The sequence below is a fragment of the Leptodactylus fuscus genome, chromosome 5 (assembly GCF_031893055.1).
Source record: "Leptodactylus fuscus isolate aLepFus1 chromosome 5, aLepFus1.hap2, whole genome shotgun sequence".
Lineage (NCBI taxonomy): Eukaryota > Metazoa > Chordata > Amphibia > Anura > Leptodactylidae > Leptodactylus > Leptodactylus fuscus.
Genome location: NC_134269.1, coordinates 116,343,685 through 116,369,211, shown reverse-complemented (window position 1 = coordinate 116,369,211; position 25,527 = coordinate 116,343,685). Strand labels below are relative to the sequence as shown.

Below are 25,527 nucleotides of genomic sequence, written 5' to 3'. Positions count from 1 at the left end.
CCCTTTTTGAAGTAAGACCACGTTGGAATAGCCTTAAAGGGGTTGTCCCATCACAAGGATCCTATCTATACTGCTTGTTAATGTGAATGTAAGACTTTTCCTAAATACATTGCTTCAGCAAAACTGCTTTGTTTGTTCACTATCTTACTTTATTCATTTTTTTTTTACACATCCCTTGACTTATCTGGTCATAAGTCAAGTGATGTATCTGCTGCTCGGAGGGAGGAGGGGCTAAGTGCACGGGAGCGAGCCTGGAGGGGGGGGGGGGGTAGTTTACCCTTTGGGGGGAAGGGGCCGCCAATACAGACCCGGCATCTGCTGTAGAGAGGCGGATGCCGGGGAGGATTAGACGCCGGCACAGATGCCTGCAACATCCCTATGCTCCTGCCCTGCATGAAGCCAGCAGCGGCAGGAGCGATGCTGCTGGCTTTGCATATGTAACCCCGCCCACCAATGACGCAACAAAGCAGGAAGACAGAAGATTTTACAGCAACGAAGACTGGTGAGTATGCGACGTGGGAATACCCCTTTAAGAAAGCCTATTCTTCTACCTTTATTATTATGTTAGAATCCCTTAAAGGGGTACTCCCACGTCGCATACTCACCCGTCTTCGTTCCATTAAAATCTTCTGTCTTCCGGCTTTGTTTCGTCATTGGTGGGCGGGGTCACATATGCAAAGCCAAGCGGCGAGATGCCGCCGGCCCTGCGTGCGCGCTCATACACCAGTCTACCCTTCACAATGCAAATACAGACCCGACACCCTGCATCAATTTGAGGTTAGAAAACCCCTTTAGCACTGCATAGACCCTGATCCCCATCTTTTCCCCAGTGGTGGTCCATGCATCCCTTTGACTTTCAATTTATGGGACATCTCCTGTGCAAAAAGATCATGGGAGTCATCTGTACTGCTAGTGAGGCTGGGTTCACATCTGTGTCTAATAGCTGTCCGCTTTTAAAGAGTTTTAAAGCCCGGTCCACATCTGCGTTCAGTATTCTGTTTGGGGACCCGAGGAACAGAAACCTATACGCATTAAAAAGTGGTTAGCTAAGAAATCACACGGACCCCATAGACTAAAATGGGGTCCGTGTGGTTTCCACTCGATGTCCACACAAATCATGCGGAGAGACAAGTAATGCAAGTATGCTCTTAGCTAACCGCTTTTTAATGCGCTTGGTATTCCGTTGGGGAGGTCCCCAAGCAGATTCCCTGAACAGAACCCCGAACACGGATGTACACTGGGCCTGAAATCAATGGGTTTTAATTCGGTCAGTTTGAAATCAGTTTTTGAAGATTTCAAATACTGATTTCAAACAGATTTGCCAAACACAGATGTGAACTGGGCCTAAGACAGAATGGCTATTTGAAGAATATTATAGTCTCCCTTTTTTTCTTTAGCAGAATTTTTCATTGCCATGGCTAGAGGATTCGTCACAGTGTTTTCCCAGGGTTCCTCTGCCAGGGGATGCTTCCACGGTTGATGTTTCTGTGGTAAAGGCAGTGCAAAAAATAAGCCACATATGGATGTGAATGGAAAAATAAAAACGTTATGGCTTTTGGGAGACAGGGATTAAAAAAACAAAAAGTATTTTTAAAAAATGGCTGCAGCAGGAAGAGGTTAAAGATCAGCAAGGTGCTGAGATCTGGGCTCCCAGCTGATCAGCTCTTACCAGGCACAGTGTAATAATAACAGCCCATTCCGGCCATGTGGCCAGCTTTATATCACTTTGTAGAGTAGCCATGGGGCTGTTCAGGAACACACCGCATCATGACTAGGAAACATGGAGTTCTATTCACACAGTCCAATTCAGTCGGGAGATACAGCCCACAGTCAGACTGTTCCCCAGACAGTATACGGCTGTGTGCAATGACCACTTATTGTAGGGGCTACTAGGCAGTTAGTGTTGTGAGGCCATTGCGGGTACTGTGCTGCCCCTGACATGGGTGCCTGTGGCAGTCACTATCATGTGCTGCAGTACATTACAGCAGGTACATACACTACAGCGCTTTGTCATGAAACTTTATAGTCACTCTTGGCCCCCAAGCGGCAGGTAAAGCCTTATACACCCGTTACACATGAGGTGTATGCTATGGCTGCTCCTTCAATATGGTAGCCTGACTCCTCCTACTACCGGTCGGGCCCAGCACGCCTTGTGTAAGCAGTGCTCGGTGTGCTAGTCACCGGAGGCTGAGGGTGGGCGGGCCGCAGTGACATGGTGGTGAGGAGGAGCTGCCTGCAGTTACTGGCTGTGCTGCCGCCTGCTTCCTCTGTTACCGGCAAGCACCGCAGCTTCTTTCAGAGTAACAGGCCCGGTAGTGACTTGTGCCCGGCGCTGCAGAGAAGGGCGCAGGATCGGCAGGCGCTCGTCACTGCACAAGCGGAGATGGCAGAAGAAGGGCTGGAGGAGGACAGGTGAGCGGTGACACTCTATAGACTGGTGCTCTCACTGCAGGGTCTATGGGCTTATTCCTGCTGACAGTTTCTCATCTTCATGGGTAGTTGTCAGTTATGTCCCTGAACTTCAGTGCTGAGAAATGGGATAAGCAGCCAGCAAACCCCACTGGTGCCGCTTATCTTGTGGAAACATTTTATCAGAAAGCCATTGCACATCCCTGTTCTCCAGCTAACCGCTATCGCTAGGTTCACACTTGCGTTTGGGTTTCCGTTCATGGGGTCTGCTTGTGGAGGACACAAATGGAAACCTAATCTGCTTAAAAAAGTGGTTACTCGCGGAAAGCCATGGATGTCATAGACTATAAAAGGGTCTGCTGGGTTTCCCCTGAAAAATGCATTTTTAAAAACAGAATGGGGAATGGATTCCCCGAGCAGAGACGGGGAGCATGTGTGAACCCAGCCAAGACCTTTCGTCGTCATATCATAGAGATAACCAGAGAAAAGTCCAAGTGACCATAAAAAGCACAGGAAAAAACACCCACGCTACAAGCACAGTCTAGAAAGCTGTATAATATCCCATCTGTAACCACAGAAGTAGCTACAAGTACATTAGTAGACTTTTCGTACGTTCGAAGACTGGGTTCACATCTGCGCCGGAGACTGTCACAGAAAAAGCCAAAAATCAACAGAGAGAAAAGTCCTGCACGGGACTCTCCACTGTTTTTATTATCGAAATGGCGGAACCGAACGATGGAGAGCTCAGCGCTAGTGTGAGCCTAGCGTAAGCTGTGAGATTTGCAGAATCTTCAATCTTCAGCACTTTGCACAGAGCAGCAATTTGCTGCTCCACTTGCTGTGATTCTGTCTTATCTAATGTATCTATGGACGTATTTCTCTGGCAACAAAGGAGTGAGCTGCACATTAGCTAGAAGGGAGACACCTAGCTGGCACATTTTCCAGTAGAAAGTATTATTGGGGGGAGTTTTATACTACTTGTTACTAAAGTCCTTTGCTCTTTTTCAGATGATGGCAACAGACTTTTGCTGTCGCAGAGAATGGTCACAGACTGATTCTGTGTCCATTCCCATAGACACTAATGTATGCTAGGGACGCTAGATTCTGTCGTGTTTTGTTTACTTTTGTGACGGAAGATAAACGTTATGCTTTCAGGACTTTATCTTGCACGATGGAAACTGGTGTCCATCATGTTGTTTACATTAGTGTCAATTCTTGTTAAGGTGTTGAAATTTAGTAAAAAAAAGTGACATTATATTTACATATACATTTACATTCTCTGGCATGAGCACAGCGATAACAAAACTTGTACTTTTTGTTTTATTTTAATATCTTTATAGAACAGCCGTATTGGGGGGGGGGGGGGATTTCCATTCAATATGCACTCAGAAAGGACTCCAATTGCGGGTGTATTTAAAGTGCCTACAAGGGGATGACTACAGCATTTTACTCTGTCAGGGGTGGTTCACATCTGCGTTTGTATTCCCTTCGGGGGAATCCGCATGGGACCCCCCCAACGGAATACCAAACGCAATTGCAGGCGCTGTGCAGTAAAAGCACACGGACCCCATAGACTATAATGGGGTCCATGTGCTTGCCGCCAGATCTCCGCACAGAACATGCGGACAGGAAATTAGTTCACAATCTACTTTCCTGTCCGCATGATTCGTGCAGGCATCGCGCGGCCAGCACACAGACCCCATTATAGTCTATGTGGTCCGTGTGCTGTCACTGCACACCGCTTGCAGTTGCATTCGGTATTCCGTTTGGGGGGTCTCCATGCTGACTCCCCGAATGGAATACCGAACGCAGATGTGAATGAAGAGTTAGCCTGTTCCTCACTAATGGCAAAGAACAGTGTTCCTGCTGAGACACTCATGAATCAGATGTTAAGATGCCTGGAAAAGTCTTATGCTTATTAATACACATGAAACTTTTTTTTTTTTTTTTTGAACAAGTGAAAAAACTTTTATAGGTGTCCTCTGCAGATGGTAATAACTGTCTCAAAAAATAAATACTGTACAACATTCATAAAGATCTGTGAAACAGGCATATGTCATAACTGATTTATTTTGGTATATATCTGTAATGTTACTTCTAGATACCATTGGGGTAGGCTACATGGTGACTTCTTCACTAGTATAAATGAATGGAGTTGGATTACAACCTAGGGCAGTGATGGTGAACCTTTTAGAGACCAAGTGCCCAAACTGCAACCCAAAACCTACTAGATTATTGCAAAGTGCCAACATATCAATATAACCTTAATATTGTGCGGATCCAAACGTGTGGACAATTACGGACCCGCAAAATACAGTCGTGTTAATGGGGCTTTACAGAGCATTCAATTAAAGAAAATTTTTGTACCGTATTTGGTATAGTTTTGTACAATTTATGTTCACTATTGACAGTTCTGTTTTATAGTAACCATGCAATGTTATTATGACCTATAATTATATCACGTCTGCTATATAACTGATACTATGTGATATAAATAGTGAAGGGTCCCCACTCAGTACAATCTGCCCCACTGTGGCCCTCACACAGTCACATCTGCTCCACAGTGGCATCCACATAGTACAATTTGCTCCACATTGGCCTCCACACAGCTGATCTATGCCACAGATGGGTGCCCACAGAGAGGGCTCTGAGTGCCACCTATGGCACCCGTGCCATAGGTTCGCCATCATGGACCTAGGGCATGTTGCATCTACCACTTCTAGTCGCAACACAATTGAGCAGTTACTGTGTAGCCTTATATGGATTTTATTGAAAAGTGCTAGTCATTTTGACCCATCTTAAGTAGAAAATAAAAGTTCTCCTCCCAGTCAGTTTCATGCATGTGGAGATTGTTTTCATGAGTTCCTTGTAGATGTTACATTCCATTGAAGAAAGCTGCTAATTGGGTTGAGTGTTTAGTTAGTCAACCAGTCGTGACATGTTCAAAATCCCTTTATTTTTTTTCCTGAAGGTAAACTGCTAATTTTTTTTCATCCTGGAGACTTTTGTGTTAATCCATGTATTATGGAAAGTTGACCATAGACTTACAAAATATTGATCTGTTTAAAAGATGGTAACAAAAATAGTGAAAGTGATTATTCTTACAATTTATAGTTTTTAACATGTTTATGATTGTTGTATGATTTTCATGTTGGTCAACAATTACAACTACTATGAAAAATTGTTGCATGAACTATATATGATCTATAAAGGAACACTAAATGCTAAAAATAAATGAGAATCCTAGGTGTGAAGGTTTTCAATCTACTAATTTTCTGCATGGGATATGCCATAAATGCCTAATTGATGCAGATCGCATATCTGGGACCCACATCTATCTTGACAATGGGGCCCCATTCGTGGCTACAAGTAAATTGGGGAGGGGTTTTGCAGTTGCGAGGATTTCCATTCATTTCTTTAAAAAAATAGCTGAGGAACTCCTATTAAAGTAGAATGGGCACACTCTTGAGATGAATACAGGTCCCACATCTATTCTTTATAAATGCCCATTTGATGAGACTTCTATTACAGCCAGTTGCCTTACAGCCAGACACAGGACTGTGATGAAAGCTTACAGTGCGCTAAATTCAGTGCTCTGTCAGCTTTCTAGCGGTATATAATGCTACACATCGATGATGACATGAAAGACCCTTATTAAATGTTTCAGCTTTAAATGTAACATGGGTCAGAATATGATGTGGAGAAATAAAGGGAGAAAGGTCTGGATTTTTAGTATTTTCTGTGCGTTTAGTGCTCATTTAAGGCTGCCAGGTCCCTAGCTGCTCTCTTGCCCCTTCTGACTGGAAGAGCAGCTGGCATGTAGGAATACGTATTTTGTCAGCAGTACTTCTTAAAGAGCACCTTTCATGTCCTCAGGCACATGCGGTTTTATATACTGCTAGAAAGCTGACTGCGCCCCCTGACTGTACTCATCCATAGACTAGTACTGAGGGGCAACAATACTGGGGAAGCCGACAGTGCGCTGAATTCAGCGCATAGTTGGCTTTCTAGTGGTATATAAAACAGCATGTGTCTAAGGACATGAAAGGTCCCCTTTAAATTCTTTGTAAATCTGTAGTTGGCTGTACACTATAAGGGATTACAGATTTCTGTTTTGTCAAACACTTGTTTCTGTTTTGTCTGTAAAATTTACTATTTTGAATAACAAAGCCAAAAATTAAATGAACAAACCATCTCTGCCATGGACTGTTGCCTGGTCTGAACTTCCATTGATGGAATATAAATCAGTTGTTTGGCATGAATAATTTTACAACACTACACCCAACAATGAACAAAAAAAATCCATGAAGTGAGGTCCTCTGCTTAGGACTTCTGTCTATGAACCAGAACAGAAAGTGACTAACAAGTGACCTTATTGTGGATTACTAGGGTCTTCCATGGAACTCACGGGTTCAGATTTACTAATAGTAATACAGTGTAAATGTACTCAGCAAAATGTGCCAGATTTATCCCAATTTGCTGATGGTGGATGAAAAACCTGTTGTATCTTTAGACAGTCTAGTCTAGTTTATACCACTTTCTAGTTGGCTTACTTTGAGCCAGAAATTTACAACACAATCTTTGCACGTCGTGAGCCATTAAGCCATATCCCTTTTTTTTCTGAGAGTTGATAGCGTGTCTAGCAAGTTGAAAATTTCAGCACAAACTAGAAGTCCTGTTTACTCCAGTGTGTAGTTGTAACCACCTTAGCAAATCTGGGCCATAAACATCTGCAGGAATATCCTGCTTCTCTCAGCAGAAACCTGATTTTTACCAGGGGCCTCGAGAGACCACATTAAAATGCTATTAGGTACTTCTGAGCAGGTGGATAAACTACTCTGGTTAGTAGCTTTGCCTGCTATTAATTCAGCATACATTATTCTTTTGAAAAGGAAATTCTGTCATGGCCGCACTGCGGTTTTCAGAGTGAAAAACAGGAGTGGATAAAAATAGAGGAGTTTAGGTGTGTCTCATGTTTTTCTCCTTTCTGTTTCATTCCTGGCCTTGGCTATTATGATTCTAAAGAATGCAAACTGAGACTTCACTATGTATTTTAGCATGCTACATATCCTAGAATGCATGGTGTGTCAATAGGAGTCAAATTTCCAACTTTAGCTTTAAGTCCTATAGTCTCTTAAAAATACTGTGCACATGCGGTGCTGAAGCACCATTGGGATTAATAGATGACCTTACACATGCAGAAGCTTTTGCCAAACCCAAGGATGCATTTTTATTTTAATGGGTAGGAAGGGATTAGGGTGCTGCCAGGTGCCTATATATCATAGGAGCAAAGTGTCAGGAAAATAAAATCCAGCATTCCCCATCATTCTGATCTATAGCAACTGACACTGAGGGACAGTTTAAATGCACACATACATATTGGCACCTTGGCTTTTATTTCTAACTGAATCCACCATACTCTACTGTATGGAAGAAACTTTATTATGCCATGTAAGACAGTTTTCTGGCATTGATGGGTGATAATGTGGCACACATTTTGGTGCAGGCCCTTTCTTGCACAAATGTGCACCACATCCTCCGTTGTGCACCTTGCTTTCCACTTTCTGTGAAGTGGTTGGGGATAACTCCGCCCAACATATTGTAACTTACGCCAGTTATCTGGCAGGACTTCAGGGGTAGATCGGGACCTGAAAGTAATCCTGGAAGGAAAACGTAAAAGTGGCCCCATTTTATAGTTTGACTCAATGCACAGACTGAGTCAATACAAGTAGGCAGGGCCAGCACAAGTAGCTCATGTAAAGCGGTCCTGTCTGAAGTAATTACATAGAGGCAGCAGTCCTACGTAAGTTACCATGTCAGACTTAAACAGGACTGATGCCTCTCTTACTCCATGTAATGCAGACATTTCTGCTACACAGGGCTGCCTGCTTTATATGTAGATAGCAGTCCTGTGTAATAAAAGTTAAAGGCAGTGGGGTCAGGGTGGCAATGTAGGTGCAGCAGCAGCCACCATCACTCTCGCAGTCCAAACTCCTCAATCTAGAGGCCCTCAGGATTTGGAAAAACTCTAGAGGGACCTGGAGCAGGTGTAACATAAAAAAAAAAAAACACGTTCCCCCCCCCTCTCCCCAGCACTCTGGTGTCCGGCACATGCTTCAGTCCTTGGAAGCCATGTGCCAACCAGCAGCCTCCGTGATTGCTGGAGAGGGACATGTGAGTGACCTCATCGATCCCTCTCCAGCGACTAATTGGCCTCAGTGGTCACGTAGGGAGAATGAGGCACAGTGTGTGACTGAACGAGCTGTGGTTTCAAGCACTGAGGACAGGTGAGTATGTGGTGTGTTTTGTTTTGTTTTTTTTGTTTAATTTGTTAAGGTTGCTCATGTCAATGTGGTTTTTCTTTATAAATGTTCCAAATGTTTGGGGGTTCATCACTCATTAACCATTGTTTATAGTCTGAGGTCTCTTCAGATTGTAGAGTATAATAATCAGAGGCCCAAGGGAGGTGATTAAACATAAACAGTTTTACTAACTTCTGGCTCTGGTGTCCGTCTTCAAGCATCTTCATGTCTTAGAGATGTCATGAATGACGCCGGCGTAACGCCACATGGGTCACGCCGGTGTCATTTTGCATCAAGACGTCGAGGTCTCAGCAGTCTGAGGTCATTCATGACGTCTCTAAGACCAGAAAAGGTTGGAAGAACTGCACTGGAGCTTAGGAGAGGTGAGTAACACTGTTTATTATATTTGATCACCGCTCCTGGGCCTCAGCATATTTATACTCTGGGGTTTGAAGAGACCTTAGAGTAAAATAGCCATTTCAGTTAGGACTTGTGCAGTCCGAACAAAACCACCGGGCGAACTGTCCAACACATACTCTCTGTGCTGCCCAGCGGCCTCTGCTCTGAAAGTATAGAGCGGTGGCCGCTGGGCTGCACTTTGCAGCAATAATCAGGGTAAGGGCCGTGCCTTGAGGCAGGTAGCTTGCCATTCCAGTGGCCCATATTACAGTTGGCACACCAGGAATTTTTCTGGTGATATACATGTTCAATCCGCCCCTGTATGAGTTAAACTAGAAATCTACAGCAGTTCCTTGCTGACGCAGATGACCATTCTGGCACTTGGGTCTGCACCTGATTTATGAAGAGGCCAGAGCCTTTTGAAAAGTCAGGTGTGTCTTGTGAAACACCAGTCTTCTAAATGTGCCTTTGTGTATGAGTAGCTTTCAGTGGGATCCATAAAGACAACTTTTCAGTTTCTTGCAGTATCATAAACTTATTTCTGGTGTGATATGAAAGATGAGAATCTCCTCTTTCATAAGACATCCAGGGGTCTAGTTCTACCTGTTCGGTTTCCAGTGATGTCATTGGTTGAAAATACAGTTGGGATTTGGGATGCTTGTATGCAGCTGAATATTACAATTCTAGCTGTATTTTCAACTGGTGATATAATATAGAACTTCAACCTTAGTGTCATGTGAAAGATGATTTCCAATGTCTTACAACTTAAGGGTATTTGAAGTGACTCTCTCCCACTCTTATTTTCCCTTTCTTTATACACACAAACCTGTACACAGTGAGAAATAAGGTACAGCTCTCGATGAATAAAGAATGAAAACAAATGTAGGATTACACAGAAAGGAGCCACAATGCGTTAATATAGTATATCACAAAATTAATGACACACATACTGTCAGAAAATCAAAGGTTATTTGAAACTTTAGCTATGCTTTAAGTAACGACATCTGTTTCACGGCTTCCGTTTGTAATAGTAGTCATGCCATTATCCTACATACCACAGATCCTGATGGACCCAGTAAGCTTGTGTTTGGGCCATTGGGTTTCCATTGGGTGCAACAATAGAACTACGCATTATTATGTTCTTGCAGTCAACCTGCAGCCAGGGTCTATGATCAGGGCCTAAATAGAAGGCGCACAGTGTCACCGTTACAATTATCTTGTCGACATTGTTTATTTCTTACAAACGCCAAAAAAGAACAATCATTCCCCTGTGCAGCTTTGCTGTCCTTGTTTGTGATTGTTGGATGCCAGTTTCTGTAAATTATTCATAGATTTAGGAACGTTTGATGATAAAATATGTTGTAAAATTCAGAAGCTGAGGGAGAAGAAATTATGCCATTAACCATTTATAGACCTTGTAGGAGTACTAACCTGAAGCTGGCAATTTTCTTAGGCTAGGGCTATGTAGAAACTCTTGAATCATGATTCCTAATCACATCGAAATTGTGGAACAAAGTTGTGACTTTGTTGTAATTGCTTTTCTGAATAAAATGTTTTTTGTTGACAGACTCTGGCTACGTTCATATCTGCACCAGGTGTCCATCTGGAATAGATCTAACAGACCCCAAGAACAGAGATGAAAATCCAGATGTTAGTGTAGTGTCAATGGGAAACAGCAGATATGACTTAAAAGGAATCTGTCACCAGGGCCGAGCATATTAAATCAGTAACTCGCACAGGTCAGATTCGCCTAAATGTAACGCCTTTTCACCTATGAAAATTTGTGCCTCCGTTGCTTTGATATTTAGTTATTTTCACAATATTCAAATGATCAATTTGAACACTGAGGGTGGCTTCATTGTTTCAAACTGGGATGCCCAACACGCTTGTAATAAGCTCCCCAGGGCCAAGAAAATATGCCAAAAATCTCGCCTGTCACTGTGTTCTCGTGTTCATGCTGGTGTATTACAGATATGTGGGGCATAGCAGTCTACAACAGTGGAGACACCCTTTGGTGCTCCAGATTTCCTATTTGCATATTGTGAAATAAATTATCTCAGCATGAATTTTCATGGGGCAAAGTTGCATTCAGTTGAGGCTGACATATCTACCTGTGTTGCTGGTTTTATGATTCATCCTGGTGACACTCCCTTTAAACCTTTAAGAACGCAGGGTGGATTGTAGGTTAATGCTCGGTGACTTTAAAAAAAAAAAAAGTGCAAAGATCCACAAAGCATAGAGACCCACAATATGAGAGCCTATGAAAATGTATACAGGTAATCAAATAACGGAAACAGACAGACAGTAGACACAGGACAGGATCCATAAGGAGGGGACGCATCATCACAGCATCGTCTAGCCAAAGTGATCATGAAGTAATAGAGAACCCATCTCTAAAGATTCAGAAGCAACCAGAAATAATCTAGGGCTTCCAAATAGCACCACATTTGTCCTCCTCATTGTTCAGAAGAGCAGTGAAATATTTAAATGTTCTGGTTTGTTTAACTCTTGGATAGAGTTCCTCTAACAAAGGAGATCTGCACCAATGCTTAGCGATGAGAAACCTGGCAAATGTGAGGATGTGCAGTATGATCTGCAGGGGAGGGTCTGTGTAGGTGGTCAGAGGGCAGGTTAAGTAAATATGTCTTTGGGGTTCGCTTCCTACTTCTCCCTAACACCTGCTCAATTAGGGTCTGGACCTATCTCCAAAAGGGCTGAAGCATAACCAAAACAGATTAAATATGCTCCGACCCCACAGCGCTAGCAATTGTCCAGGATGGATTCGTTAAAGGAATGAAGCAAGGCCAGGGTGTAGTACCAGTGCACCAACATCTTACACATGTATGTCTGATATGAAGCCCGCAGTGGACCAATCTGATTTACACAGTCTTTGAAAGCGAGTGGAGAGTGAAACCTGCATACTCTTTGAAAAAAAAAACAAAAAAAACACAGAGATAGCCAAATGTGAGATCTACATATACGGAAACTCGCTGGAGGACAGAAGGGAGAATCTAGACTGCAGATCAAAGAATGGGAGGAGAGAAAAAGATCGGTGATTCACAATTTCTGCAAAGCGGATTAAGACCACCCTTGACTATGGCCCTGAAACCACCACCATCAACCCTTGTGGGAAATGCAGGTGGAAAAGGAAGACCGACATAGAGGTAGTGGGCAAAGGAAAACGGGCTGCACATGTACCACAGATGTCCCTCGTAAAATAGAGAATCCCAGGAAGTGCAACTGGAAGGCCCTGACAGAGAGCTTGAGTCAGTTGACGGCAGGTGCCATCTCTTCTGCAGGACAGTCTGCCAAACGAGAGGGAGGCAGCAGCAGAGAATTGGATCTCCCAATCCTGGAGCAGTGGCTGTACCAGTCCCGATATTACACCTTCTCAATCATGGAAACTGGAAGGTGTACCTTTCCCACAGCCCAAGGAATAAATTTGCACTGCTGCTAGACTATATATTGATGGAAGTATATAATGATCCCATGTCACATTTGACTAGCAGCATATCGTGGTCCAAATGGAGCCCATGCATCTTGAGCAGAAGATCGGTAGTGTCTTTTATATAAGAGGAAAAAATCTCAACTATTGATTTCAAGTGATAATTGACAAATTTACATAGAGGTTTACTTAAGTTATCGGAGCTTTAGACAATGAGTCACCCTGGAGGACAAATTGCATTCTTGTGAATGTAAAAGTTGACACAACAAATAAGTACATCAATTGTTCATTGCTGAATAGATAGACATTAATACAGTGCTATACTTGGAAAAGGGATTAAACATCAATTTCTTATAACTTAAACCATTTCGTAACTGGCGTTGGGCTTCTTTCTCATACAGGCTATGATACAACATTTCCTCCTTTCCTCTGAAGGTCTCAATAATGAATAGTGTAGTTGTCATTTTGCGCTGAAGATGGATATTTTGTGATTTCATCAGACTAGTTTAAAGAACAATTCAAAATTAGAAAATCTGGGCGAGGACATTTTTTGGAATAACTATTGAGGTAACATACTGTTGAGGGAGAACCCCCGCCAGAGTACGGGTCACTTACAGTGGTCAGTCACCTGCTCCAAATCAATCATGCATGTGCGCGCTGACTAGAATGAATTCTGACACATATGTCAGGGTTAATCCCAGTCCATGCAACGAGCGTGATGCCTGTTCACACAGAACTGAGGTTTATTGAGGAAGTTACAGTTTTTATACAGGAATGCAAGAAAGATAAGATAACGGCAGGCTGTAAGCATATACGTCTTGTATCCGAATACACTGGCGATCAGTCATTGGCTCTTAAGTTTTCAACATCTTCTTAGATTTCGATTCCCAGAAAATGATATTGTCTTTCTTGTAAACCACATGACGATCGTGTGCGTCAGCCTCTGGGTGCGGCACTGGATACAGGCGCCATCTTAATGTATAAACGTTGCACAAAGAAAAATATAATTTCTTAAGCAGTATAAAGCATGTATAAAAATAAGAATGGACATGGTCTACCTTCACAATACCACTGGTGACTGCTCATCCAGTAGTTCCTGTAAGATGTTGATGGCTTCCTGTTCATTTTCAGTGGAAAAAATATTAGTCATTGTGTCATGATGATAAATTTTCTTATAAATCGATGTAAATCTTTCACAGCTGTAAACCTATCAAAACTAGTTGCTGGAGAGAAACTGACAACTTTAAAACTTCCAACTGTGATGATATGAGTTTTATATAATGGTATTATTATAAGAGCCAAAAAATGGGCTCATGCAAAGATGCAGCAATTATACAGGTTCTACTGATACCCTACAAGTAATAAACTTCTCTGATTAAAAAAACAAAACAAAACACAAACACACAAATAATCACAGTTGGGAGCTTTAAAATTGGCCTAAAAGATAGGCCATCAATAGCAGCAGAAACTGTAAAACCTTCTGAATTATGTAAAGTTTGTTGGAATGGCATTGCCCAGTAGAGGCGGCAGCCATGCAGCCACTGCATTCATAGATTCTCCTACTTGAGCATGCAATTACTTACAATCATTATTAGGGTCTGTTGACACAGAGGAAACCTTTTTACGCTGTGTGAATTCTTCGCGCGGCTAGCCGCAACGGAATGTCAATGCAGTGTACCGGCATCCCGCTCCTGATGATTAGTAGTCCGGACAACCATATATACTCAGTATTTCACAGACTAAATATGCCTATGTGAAGGCAGTGTAACTAAGGCAGATAAGAGTATAGAATGGTCTGTATGCATCAAGTAAATGTCCTTACCAGCAGCATGAGACATGTAAGCTCTCATGTAAGGGAGAGGTAGACAAATGTAGATACAAGGCTCTCTTATCAAGGGAGTTGCTGACAATTGTAACTATTACAGCATTTTTTTTTTTTTTACAACTTAAGTGACATTAATGATAAATGAAGAGAAGAAAAACATCTGTCTATATAGTATGTTGTTTCATCCAAGCGGGAACACCAATGCTCCGATTCAATGACTACAAACGTTCACTACCACTCCCATTACACTTTTGACCTACGTTGATATAAAGCAACAATGGCTCAACAAAAGGACATAGTGATAATACAAAAATTGTGTTTCCATGTAAAAACAGCGATCTGTAACCCCAATGTGAAGGATCACTCCTTACCAAAGCCACTTGGCACACCTGCAATGACCTTTCTTACCTTTTCACTCTTGTCTCGTGAGTGTACCTGGGCTCAAAGGAGAATATGAACTGAGTTTTATAAATTTTATATATTTATTAATCCGAGTGGGTCAGTACTAGCCACAAACCTATAAAGAAATATACGTCCACTCCCCAAACCTCCACATTTTTTCCGCCACGGGGAAACAACGGCTTTTACACCACATGAAGCCCCAGCCTAAGGATAAAGACCCACGTAGCTGGCTACAGCAGAAAAGCGCTTTTTCTGTAATGTGTGGATGGCATTTAGCTCTGTTGCCTTGCTTCTCACTGATCATTTGTGGTAAAGAAGCCCTATTGTTTGGCAGAGATAAATTCTTCTTTAGAACAGTCCAGTGTATACTGGTTGTGTCTTGCTTGTTGAGCTCAGCTGTCACTTTTCGTGTAAATGGGCCTTTTTATTTTTCTGGCTCTGCATTCTGACTTTGTTTTCTTAACACTTCATGCAATTTTTAACAATGTATCTAAAAAACAGGGACATAACTATGCAGACAAGAATAATAATATTCTATCATATATCTTGTTACACTGAATTGTTTCATTCTGTATTTCTCTTTGACACTGTTTAACTAAAGTTGCCCATACACCTAAGATAAATGTTGGCAAAATGGCCAGTTTTAACAATTTTTGGCTGTTGATCATTAGCTGACAGTAAACTAGTGACTGCCAATGCGAATCTCTCCAGTAGGGGTTCTTGTTTTTTTTTGTTTTTTTGGGGGGCAATTGTTAGCTTAAAATACAAGTTTGACTAGATTGTCAGAATGCCATATTAATAGTCAGATCTTTTGTCTGACTGCAATGCAGCTAATATTTATCTGCATGGGCGGCCTAAAAGTTTCTTATTGAGGGAAACTTCACAGAGCATAAATACTCTATGTATACACTCTAAAATCTCTTCTTTTGGAGTGTTGGGGTAAGTTCACACTGAGTTTTTGGTCAGGATTCTGAGGCTTTCGCCTCAAAATCCTGACCAAAAAGACAGCTCCCATTTAAATCAATGGGAGCCGCTCAGGAAAAAGAAGCGAGATGCTCATTCTTCAGGCCGTTTCGCCTCGCGATTTAGCCTGAAGACATACTCTCCTCCGGACTAGTCCCATTCATTGGGCCTAATCCGGAGCAGAGTGCGAGGCTGGATGCCGGTGCAGTGCATCGGCTTTATCGCGGCTACCCAGCTTTTGAATCGAAACCTAAGGTTCTGATAAAAAAAAACCAGTGTGACCTTACCCTTATTGTCTCTTCAACTGTTCAGGTTCTACTAACCATTAGGGTGGATTCAAAAATGCAAGAATTTTACAACGTTAATTTGGCCACAGCAAAACCGTGCAAAATGTAAATGTGTTACAACATCTTGCTACAGACTTGTGGCATATTTTATCGTTTGCATTGCAACACAGCAAATTCCCATGGGATCTGGATATTATGCATGCAAATTTTGTGGAACATTTACTGCAGAAAAAATGTAGGCATAAAACTTAAGCCACAGCTGTGTTGACCTGTTTTTTTTTTGTTTGTTTTTTTAAGTGCATGGATTGCTCCCAATGTAACCTCCTACATAGCATGGGAAGAATATGCAAGGGTGCTTGCTATAGAGGGCAGCATAACACAGGCACTGTCTCCTTGTTTACATCTTGGGAGACAGATTTTCATATTCCTCCCATGTTCCCTTGCAGTGGAGCAACTATGGCTGTATAAGTCTCCACACACCTGAGAAGATGGTCTCTCCCTAAGGATAGACGTTATTCCCATAATCCTACATAGCAGTCATACTACTGCTACTTTGGGATCACGGGGGTTAAGACTTTTTAATATGTCATGGCTATACATACATGGGTGCCTTCAGTTTGTCAGGGAATAATTATGGCATATACCTCTATCTCAAGGATCTTACAAGATGTAAGGCGAGGATTAGACTTTTGTGAATGGAAACAGTGTGTTTGGCGGATTTACATGTATACTTACTGATCAATATCTCATTTTAGATTACAAAATCTATTGGATTCAGATGACAAAAGTGAAGAATATTTAACCTCCGCCAACCAATACCCAAAGGAGACAGTCCGAAAACGACAGAATTCTACTCGCAGCTCCAGAAGTAGTGACTCTTCTCGTTCTTCAAGAAAGAGCTTCAAGCTGGATGTCAGATTAGAGGAAGATGTCACAAAGTCGATCAAGGGCAAAAATGGTAGATTCTGCAACCCTTGGTCTACATGGAAAACTCCTGCCCTTGCAAGTGGTGTGAAATGGGCTTTAACAGAAAAAGATAATAGCAGTATACCAAGTTCAAAAGAGGTATTTCCTATGAAAACTATAGTGTGCATGCTGATAGATCTATTATATTGTATACGTTAGTTACATAAAATAAAAGTTAGCAAGGTAAACTCTGGGTCTTTTGCATCATAAAGTTATGCTACTTCAATTTTGTATGCAAAATTAATTGTAGCATCTGTGCAAAGTTTTCAAAAAATGTATCCTTCCACTTTGTATCTATAGCTGTTATGCATACTAGTGCCACTCCAAGGGCAAGACCCTTTTGTAGTTTGATCCTTTGGAAGTTTGTAGGAGACAGATGGAGGACAATATGACTGTTGGATAAGTCTGCACAATATACAACCATAGAAATGCATAGATTTGCACTGGAGACTATTTGCTTACTGTAATTTGTCTTGGTATGTATTGGAGTAGTTGTAAGTATTAGAGTGGTTGTATAAGTGGACCCCCTTTTAACTTCTTCCCATTATCACTTACATATACATCGAATGTGGATAAAGGGGTTGTCCAATATAAATAATAAATATATATTTATTTACTTTAAATATATGACCTACACTGTCAGTAGGACCTTTGACTGTCACCATAGCCCTTCTATTAGGAACTTCTAGTGTATTCTATTAGTGACTGTGTTTTATATATATATATATATATATATATATATATATATATATATAATTTTTTTTTTTTTTTTTTTTTTTTTTATCACACACATATTGAATAACTAAAAAGTACATCTGGCCCCGCAAAAAAAAAAAAACACTCTATGGGTCCCCGTACAGCTGCAGGGTCACCTGTCAATGTGGCCTTGCAGCTGTTGCAAAACTACAACTCCCATATATTAAATATTTTACCATTTTTTGCTTCAAATTTTTTTTTCCCTATTTTCCTCCTCTAAAACCTAGGTGCGTCTTATAGTCCAGTACGTCTTATAGTCCGAAAAATACGGTATATTAACGGAATACAAAGCTATGAAATTAAAACTTTAATTTATTCTACAAGAAAAACTAAATAAAACAAGTAAACCCCCCCCCCCCTCCCTTTGTTTTATTAAAAAAAAAAAAAAAAAAAACGAAACCGTGTTGTAGACATGATACCATTATTAGCTAACAAGAATAATTAGATTTGCAAACTTTCATAGCATAGTGGCTCCATCTTCAGGCATTCTTTATACTACATTAATCATTAAGTTTGCACTGTAAAATTTGGCACTTCTAAACATAACAACTAATCCTCCAAAAAGCAAGTCAACCTATGACTACGTTGACATAAAAAAGAAAAAAAACAAACTCTTGAAATATGCCCATTAAAAAAATAATTCTTCATCCATAAGACCAAAATAAGATTTATCCTTCAGGGGTTAAAAAAAAAAAAAAAAGGTTTCCATCATTTCAAGACTCCCATTACCGATGTATAAACGTTCCCGGTTTAGATTCCACTGGTCTGCATACCCCCTTTGCTGAAGCAGGCATTCCCACCCTTATGTGACTCTCTGGATCTTGAAGGTTAGTGATGTTCTGCATATTGAGAACTTAACTTCCTCCATCAATGACTCCCACAAGAAATTCTTTTAAAGAACTGGTAAACTGTAACATTAAAGAGGACCTTTCATGTCTTCCTGCACATGCAGTTTTATATACCGCTAGAAAGCCGACAGTGCAGTGAATCCTCTTCTTTTTCCGTTGTCGGGATTTTCGCCACAGTCTAGCTACGACAGGATGCTGCTGCAGTGCATCAAAATTCCGTTTCTTTATCCCGCTCCTGATTAGGCCTCGATGAATGGGTGTAATCAGGAGGGAGTCTCGGATCAGAGGCAGGATGGAGCAGGACGCTTCTTATTTTCTTTGACTTGCTTCGATCTCTGCCTACCATTGAAAACAATGGGAGGCAGATTCCGGGAGGAATCTGCTCCGGGTTCGGGGTTGAAATCCGCTCCGAACCCGCAAACCGGAAACCCCTTGCGTTTGTATTCCGTTGGCAGGGTCTCCATGCGGTCTCTCCCCAGACGAAATACAAAAGCAAATGTGAACCAACCCTTATCTAATACATTCAGCTGAGTTTGTCTGGCCAGGACTCTATACGAATATGTTTTACCTACATTTATATGTTGCAGCAAACTATCAAGATAGGAGAGATATTTGTGCTGTTTTGATGTATTTAGTTTACAGATGATTATATATTGACTAGATGGAATTGTACAGACTCGCAGGTGTAATAAGAATTATTAAGCCACTTTTGTTTTAGACAATGTGTAGCCCATATTAACCATTTACAGTGCTGTTTCTTACCTGCTCTTGAAAAATGAAAGTTTTTGTATCTTCATAAGCTATGCAGTTCTCAAGTTTCATTTAAATCTATACTTTAGCAGTGTATTGTGAAACTTTTGCAACATATTGAACAAGGCTAAATATGTGATAACTTTTTTTTTTTTTGCTTATTTCTTTAGGAACTTAACCAAGAACTTCCTATCGTTGAACCCTATTTTGTACAGCACCCTGAGCTTACTGGCAAGATAAAAAATGGCATAAGGATTACTTGGTTGGGGCATGCATCTGTCATGGTAGAAATGGATGATTTGGTATTCCTTACTGATCCCATCTTCAGTCAAAGGGCCTCTCCATTTAGCTTTGCAGGTCCAAAACGCTTTCGAGGGCCACCATGCTCTATAGATCAGCTACCCAAAATAGATGCTGTTGTGATAAGCCATAACCACTATGATCACCTGGATTACAACACTGTATTGGGTCTAAATGCCCGTTTTGGTACTGAATTGAGGTGGTTTGTTCCCTTGGGCCTCCTGAGCTGGATGCAGAGCTGTGGCTGTGAAAACGTCATTGAACTGGACTGGTGGGAACAAAATTGTGTTCCTGGACATGATGAGGTGACCTTTGTTTTTACCCCGTGTCAGCACTGGTGTAAGAGGACACTCTTTGATGACAACAAAGTGCTCTGGGGAAGCTGGTCTGTACTTGGACCTTTAAATAGGTTTTATTTTGCAGGAGATACTGCTTATTGTGCTGCATTTGAACAGATTGGAAAAAGATATGGCCCCTTTGATGTAGCGGCAATTCCTATTGGAGCCTATGAGCCAAGGTATGGTGTGTGTAATCATGTCGCTACATTTCTAATTTACGTAGCTAAGGTTTGGCCTTGACCTTCTCTAACTGGCTTAAGGAGAACCTGTCTTGTGGTCTTAAAATTATTATTATTATTATTATTATTATTATTTATTTATATAGCACCATTAATTCCATGGTGCTTTACATTTGGGGGTTACATACAATACACAAAATATACAGGTACATATCATACTAACAGTGATCGGCTGGCACAGTGGGGTAGAGGGCCTTGCCCGCGAGGGCTTACAATCTATGAGGGAAGATGGCAGTGCGGTGATAGTGTTATTGGAGGTTGTAGGCCTTCCTGAATAGGTGAGTCTTCAGGGCCTTCTTGAATCCTGTGATTGTGGGGGTCAGTCTTATGTGTCGTGGTAAGGAGTTCCAGAGTATGGGGGATGCACGGGAGAAGTCTTGGAGACGGTTGTGTGAGGAGCGGATGAGGGCAGAGCGGAGTAGGAGGTCGTTGGAGGATCTGAGGTTACGTGTGGGCAGGTAGCGGGAGATGAGGTCAGAGATATATGGAGGGGACAGGTTGTGGATGGCTTTGTATGTTAGCGTTAGTAGCTTGAACTCAATTCGCTGGGCTATGGGTAACCAGTGGAGGGACTGGCAGAGGGGAGCAGCTGATGAAGAGTGGGGGGTGAGGTGGATTAAGCGAGCAGCACAGTTTAAGGTGGACTGGAGGGGGGCGAGGGTGTTAAAAGCCTAAGACCTATCTTATCTGATCAACAATAGTGGATTTAAAAACAAAAAAAAAAGCCTATATCATTTTGTGTATGGTGAACACCCCCACCACCACCTCCCCATCCCAACACGACAAACCAAAACAATGTGTATGAGCTTGTTTCTTTTCTTTTTTCTGAAAATCCATTCAGGCTTTCAAAAGACATAGGGTACATTAGCCAAGTCAGTAGTAACACTACATGACCTACAACACACAGAGACCTCTGTCTCCAGATAAACCACAGTGTTATTACCTACTTGGCTAGTGGACCCTTATTTGCATAATACTAAAAAGCCATATATTTGAATATAGCTGTGGGGAGCTTGCCCAAAAATCCAGTCATGTGTGCAGCTAATACCCTTTGTTTTTTTTTATCTTCTATACTCTTGTGCCACAGAATAAAACTTTGAGTGACAAAACCTACAGGATCTAAGGGCAGGCATATGTACAATATGTCCAGAAAGACCAGTTTTGTTAAAATAAGACGTTAATAAATTGAAGAGGATCTTTCACCAGCGCTGCTTACAAAAACTAATAGGCTCTGCTCCATTGATTCCGACAGTTGTTATTTTTCTGTAGCCTCCACCATTCCCTAGCAATCATGCAGTTTTGGTGCTTCTTATGCTATTTAGGCTGTGTATGGTCAGGAGCAGACAAGGGGTGTGATTATGATCTCTGACACTGGCTGCCTCTGATTGGAGCTCTGAATCACCCACCCCTGCCCGACACTGACCTTCTGACATTACAGAGCTTAAATAACACATCAGGTACCAAAACGAACTGTGCTTTCTGCTCTGGAATGATGGCAGATAGAGGAAAAAAAAAAACTCCAAGTGTACTGGAATCAGGGGAGCGGCGCCTATTAAAAGATGCTAAGAACTTGAACTGGTGGAGATGGTGAAAGGTCCTTTTTAAAAGAAGAATCTAAATGTATCTTTTATTTCATATTGTAAATTTTTGTTTTTGTTTTACCCTCCTAGGTGGTTTATGAAGAACCAGCACGTTGACCCAGAAGAAGCAGTAAGAATCCATGCTGATGTTCGTGCCAAGAAATCTGTTGGAATTCACTGGGGAACATTTGCTTTAGCAAATGAGGTTTGTCCTTGCCCAGGGTTACTCAACCGCATTTTGTAAAGGTCCACTGACTGGGGTCTACCATTAAGTGAAGGTCTGAGCTGAGCAGTAGCTTACTGTGTTCAGTATTTACTAGATTTAGACAAGGTTCAGAGAATAAAGTTGCACCCTATATTCATTAAACCTTCCCATGTGGTCAAATAGAGTAGAGGTGTCAATGTCACTAACTAGTGATGGGGCACTAATGTGGCATTATACTGTATGGAGTACACAATTTAATGCCCCATTAGTGGCCTTCACATGTTGTAGTGATCTTTTGGTGTTCCAGCACCTTATGATCATTAGTACCCCTTTTCACACACTGTGTCATTCCCCGTTAGTACCCCCCTATGGAAGATAATGCTATTCAGTGCATCCAGAACATTAACAGCAACCGTAAGAAACAATCTCCTAAAAAATAAAGTGAAATGCGGGGCAGATGTCCATCTCAAATTCCTTGTTGCTTTCCAATGTCTGAACAGGTTCTATCTACTTGTATGGAATGGACTGTATTACAATCCGCTCTAGTAGGTCTGCCTCAGCAAAAAAAACAAAAACAAAACACCCAGTTATGCTTGTGTTTTTTGGGGGGGGTTTTGCGGTGTGCATGAGTTGCTCCAGAAGGGGGCCCAATGACGCTCTACCATCCAAGGTTCCGCCCCTGCTTACTAGGTTAGTAACCTGTTTAGGCCCGCAATAGCAGGAGTCTGGTTGACTGCAAATCTGCTCCCTTATTTGATGGCCCAGAGCTGATGGTTTGCCTTGATTTCTCATTTCTCCCTACTCCCCTCATATTGTCTGCCATAGCCTGTCCGCCTCTGCAAGTTGTCTAATTAATATATCACTTGGAAGAGAAGGCTCATCAGCAGAAAAGTGGCCACGGACCAGTCTTTCCACAGTCAGGATAGTTTTGGTGTGTTGCTGTTGCCAGTTTCCGAGTAGTCTTTGCTCAGTGGTGTTTTGCATCTGGACAGTTCCTAAATTCATGATGGGTTGCCTGTTTCACTCATGCTTCCAGTGCCAAACATAAAGAGAAGGTAGTGGTATCTAGAAGTGGGCAGTGTAGTGCTTCTGTCTGCTATACCAGAATTGCTAACACATCACTCTTTCATAAATCATAATTGACTCTGTTTTTGGGAGGGCATAAATTAATTTTTTTATAATTTAAAAAAAACACACATATATATGCAAACAAATGTCTAATACGCTGTTGTCTACTCCTGTAGCACTACCTGGACCCACCAATAAAACTAAAAGAAGCTCTGGAAAGGTACGGTCTTACTTCAGACGATTTCTTTGTCTTGAACCATGGAGACTCCAGACTCCTGAACACATCAGATGATGAGCCAGCGGAATGAGAAGTAAAGAACTTGAAGTGATTTGCATTCAGATTGGAGTGCAGTGTTTTCTATCTGGAGAAGTTTTTCTTGCTATACTTTTCTCAATGACTTACACCAAAGTGTATTTATACATTTACTTGGAATCAATACAGATAAAATTTCATTTACTTGAATAATAACAAAATAATTTCATTGCTTAACCATGATGTTAAACAGTTGGAAGTCTTCCAAAGCATTTTAGCTTGGTTACAGCACATTAGCTGTATGCAGACTGATAACTTATTAATAATTGTGCCTTTTCAGGAACATGGTAAAAATACAGAAAACGGAAGGTGGCTCTTCTATTGCTATATGTAGATGAACCTTACTCACCTGTGCTCACACATAGCATGCAGAGTGTTCAGCTACATTAGGGAAATTCACTAATGAAAATGTGCCAGAAAAAAAAATAACTTATTAACATATCAAATTTATTAGTAATGTTTCTATGCTTTGATTGACAAGGGGTCATTGTAGTACCAACACTAAGCTCCAGTGTTTTATTTCCTTATTAAATCTACAGGGAAATTGATTGAGTTTCTGCCACTAGAATATGACTTTTTTTATTTTTTTTCCCTGCAACATGTGGATGAGATGGGGCTCAGCCTAAAGCTGGTTGCACACCATGAATGGCACGGGCAATACATGAATGTTCCGCATGTGCCACCTGTGCATCAGCTATGCTTTCACAGCCACTTTCATTCAATGAATAGGAGTCGCAAAAGCAGGGCCGTAAAATCGGACAGGAATAGGACCTGTCCCATATTTTACGGCCTGGACTATTGGCCCGCACATGTGACCATATAGGCCCATAGAAATGAGTGAGTCAGTGTGCTGTCTGTGGAAGAACCATTCATATGATCATGTGCAAGGGGGCTAAGACAAACAATAGGTGTGTAACATTAGATTAGACAGTCTAACAAATTTATCTTCTAGCACCAGGCACTGGGTAAATATGGCACACAAGTTTACACGGTCTAGAAGACTGAATTACGGTAGTAAATCTGTCCCTGGTGTTTCACCCTCTTATTACTACAGTGCAGCTATGTTTGAGTTTTATTCTCTTTATCACCTTATCAGTACTGTGTGTATAGGTTTTTGGGGTTTTTTAAGGAACAGAGTAATTTCACTGGTACAACCTGGTCTCCTATATCTGTTGTCTTTCCAAATTGACAAGCAGCATCTGATCGGAAATTATAGGCTATATACTACCCAGACTCAGATCTGTCTTGGGCTAAGGCCCCATGTAGTGAAGCAAAAAAAAAAAAAAAGCGCTGCGGAAAGGTGAATTCACTTACTTTGCAGATCATGTAAAAATGCAGTGTATTTTGCCATTGTGTTTCTGCCGCAGCAAAAATGCATTTTTTTGCAATGGGGGGCCCCGGCCTTAAAGGGGTTTTAGCGTCTCCTTCTCTCACCAGTTTCCCTGCAATCTCTTCCTCTATTCTTCTACAAACCGGTGGATGGGCTTTGACTGTTTGATGAACAGGACACTATGAAGTATCTCACTAGATAGACAATGCATTTACCATGAGACCTAATTTATTATGATTACTAGAAATCTAATAAAAATGCAGATCAAATAAAGCAATGTATTTAGGAATACTATTGAATTTACAAAAGCTACTAGTATAGATTGGATCCTCAAAATGGGAATACCCCTTTTAAGGTAATTGTGCCATGTAATGAAAAGTTAAAGGGGTTGTCAAAGTACTTCCTTCACAGTATAATCTGATCTGATATTGAGCGTGGTGTGACGCAACTCCATGTTGACTGTTTGGTTGCTAAGACAACCATCGGATATCTAGTATTATGACCTGTGCATGATATTCATTTTGAATCGTGCAAAGCCTAAACATGTGGGGTCCCTTTTATAAAGCCACTTGCTTTATTTTTTTTCTGCCATACTAGCCCCTCTTGAATTTTGAAAGGGAGCCAAAGTGGAGTTTCTTTTGGAACAATTAGGCACACAGCGCACCAAAAAAAAGAAAAGTGCACCTAAAGTAACTAATGTGCGCAACATTTAGCAAGTACTATTACATCATAAACCCTAAAGTAATCTACAGGTTATCTACTTCCCATTGACTTTTTATGTCTGGGTAGTCCACTCTTGACA

At 41.4% G+C, this 25,527-nt stretch overlaps 1 protein-coding gene across 1 annotated transcript; it reads left to right on the top strand.

Moving 5' to 3' along the window:
• Positions 1-2,143: 2,143 nt before the first annotated feature.
• Positions 2,144-24,628, top strand: NAPEPLD (N-acyl phosphatidylethanolamine phospholipase D). Its single transcript, XM_075274123.1, has 5 exons — positions 2,144-2,412; positions 16,788-17,097; positions 19,523-20,169; positions 21,900-22,014; positions 23,259-24,628. Exons 1-5 carry the CDS (start codon positions 2,213-2,215, stop codon positions 23,388-23,390), a joined length of 1,404 nt encoding a protein of 467 aa, XP_075130224.1. The 5' UTR covers positions 2,144-2,212; the 3' UTR covers positions 23,391-24,628.
• The last annotated feature ends 899 nt before the right edge of the window (positions 24,629-25,527 follow it).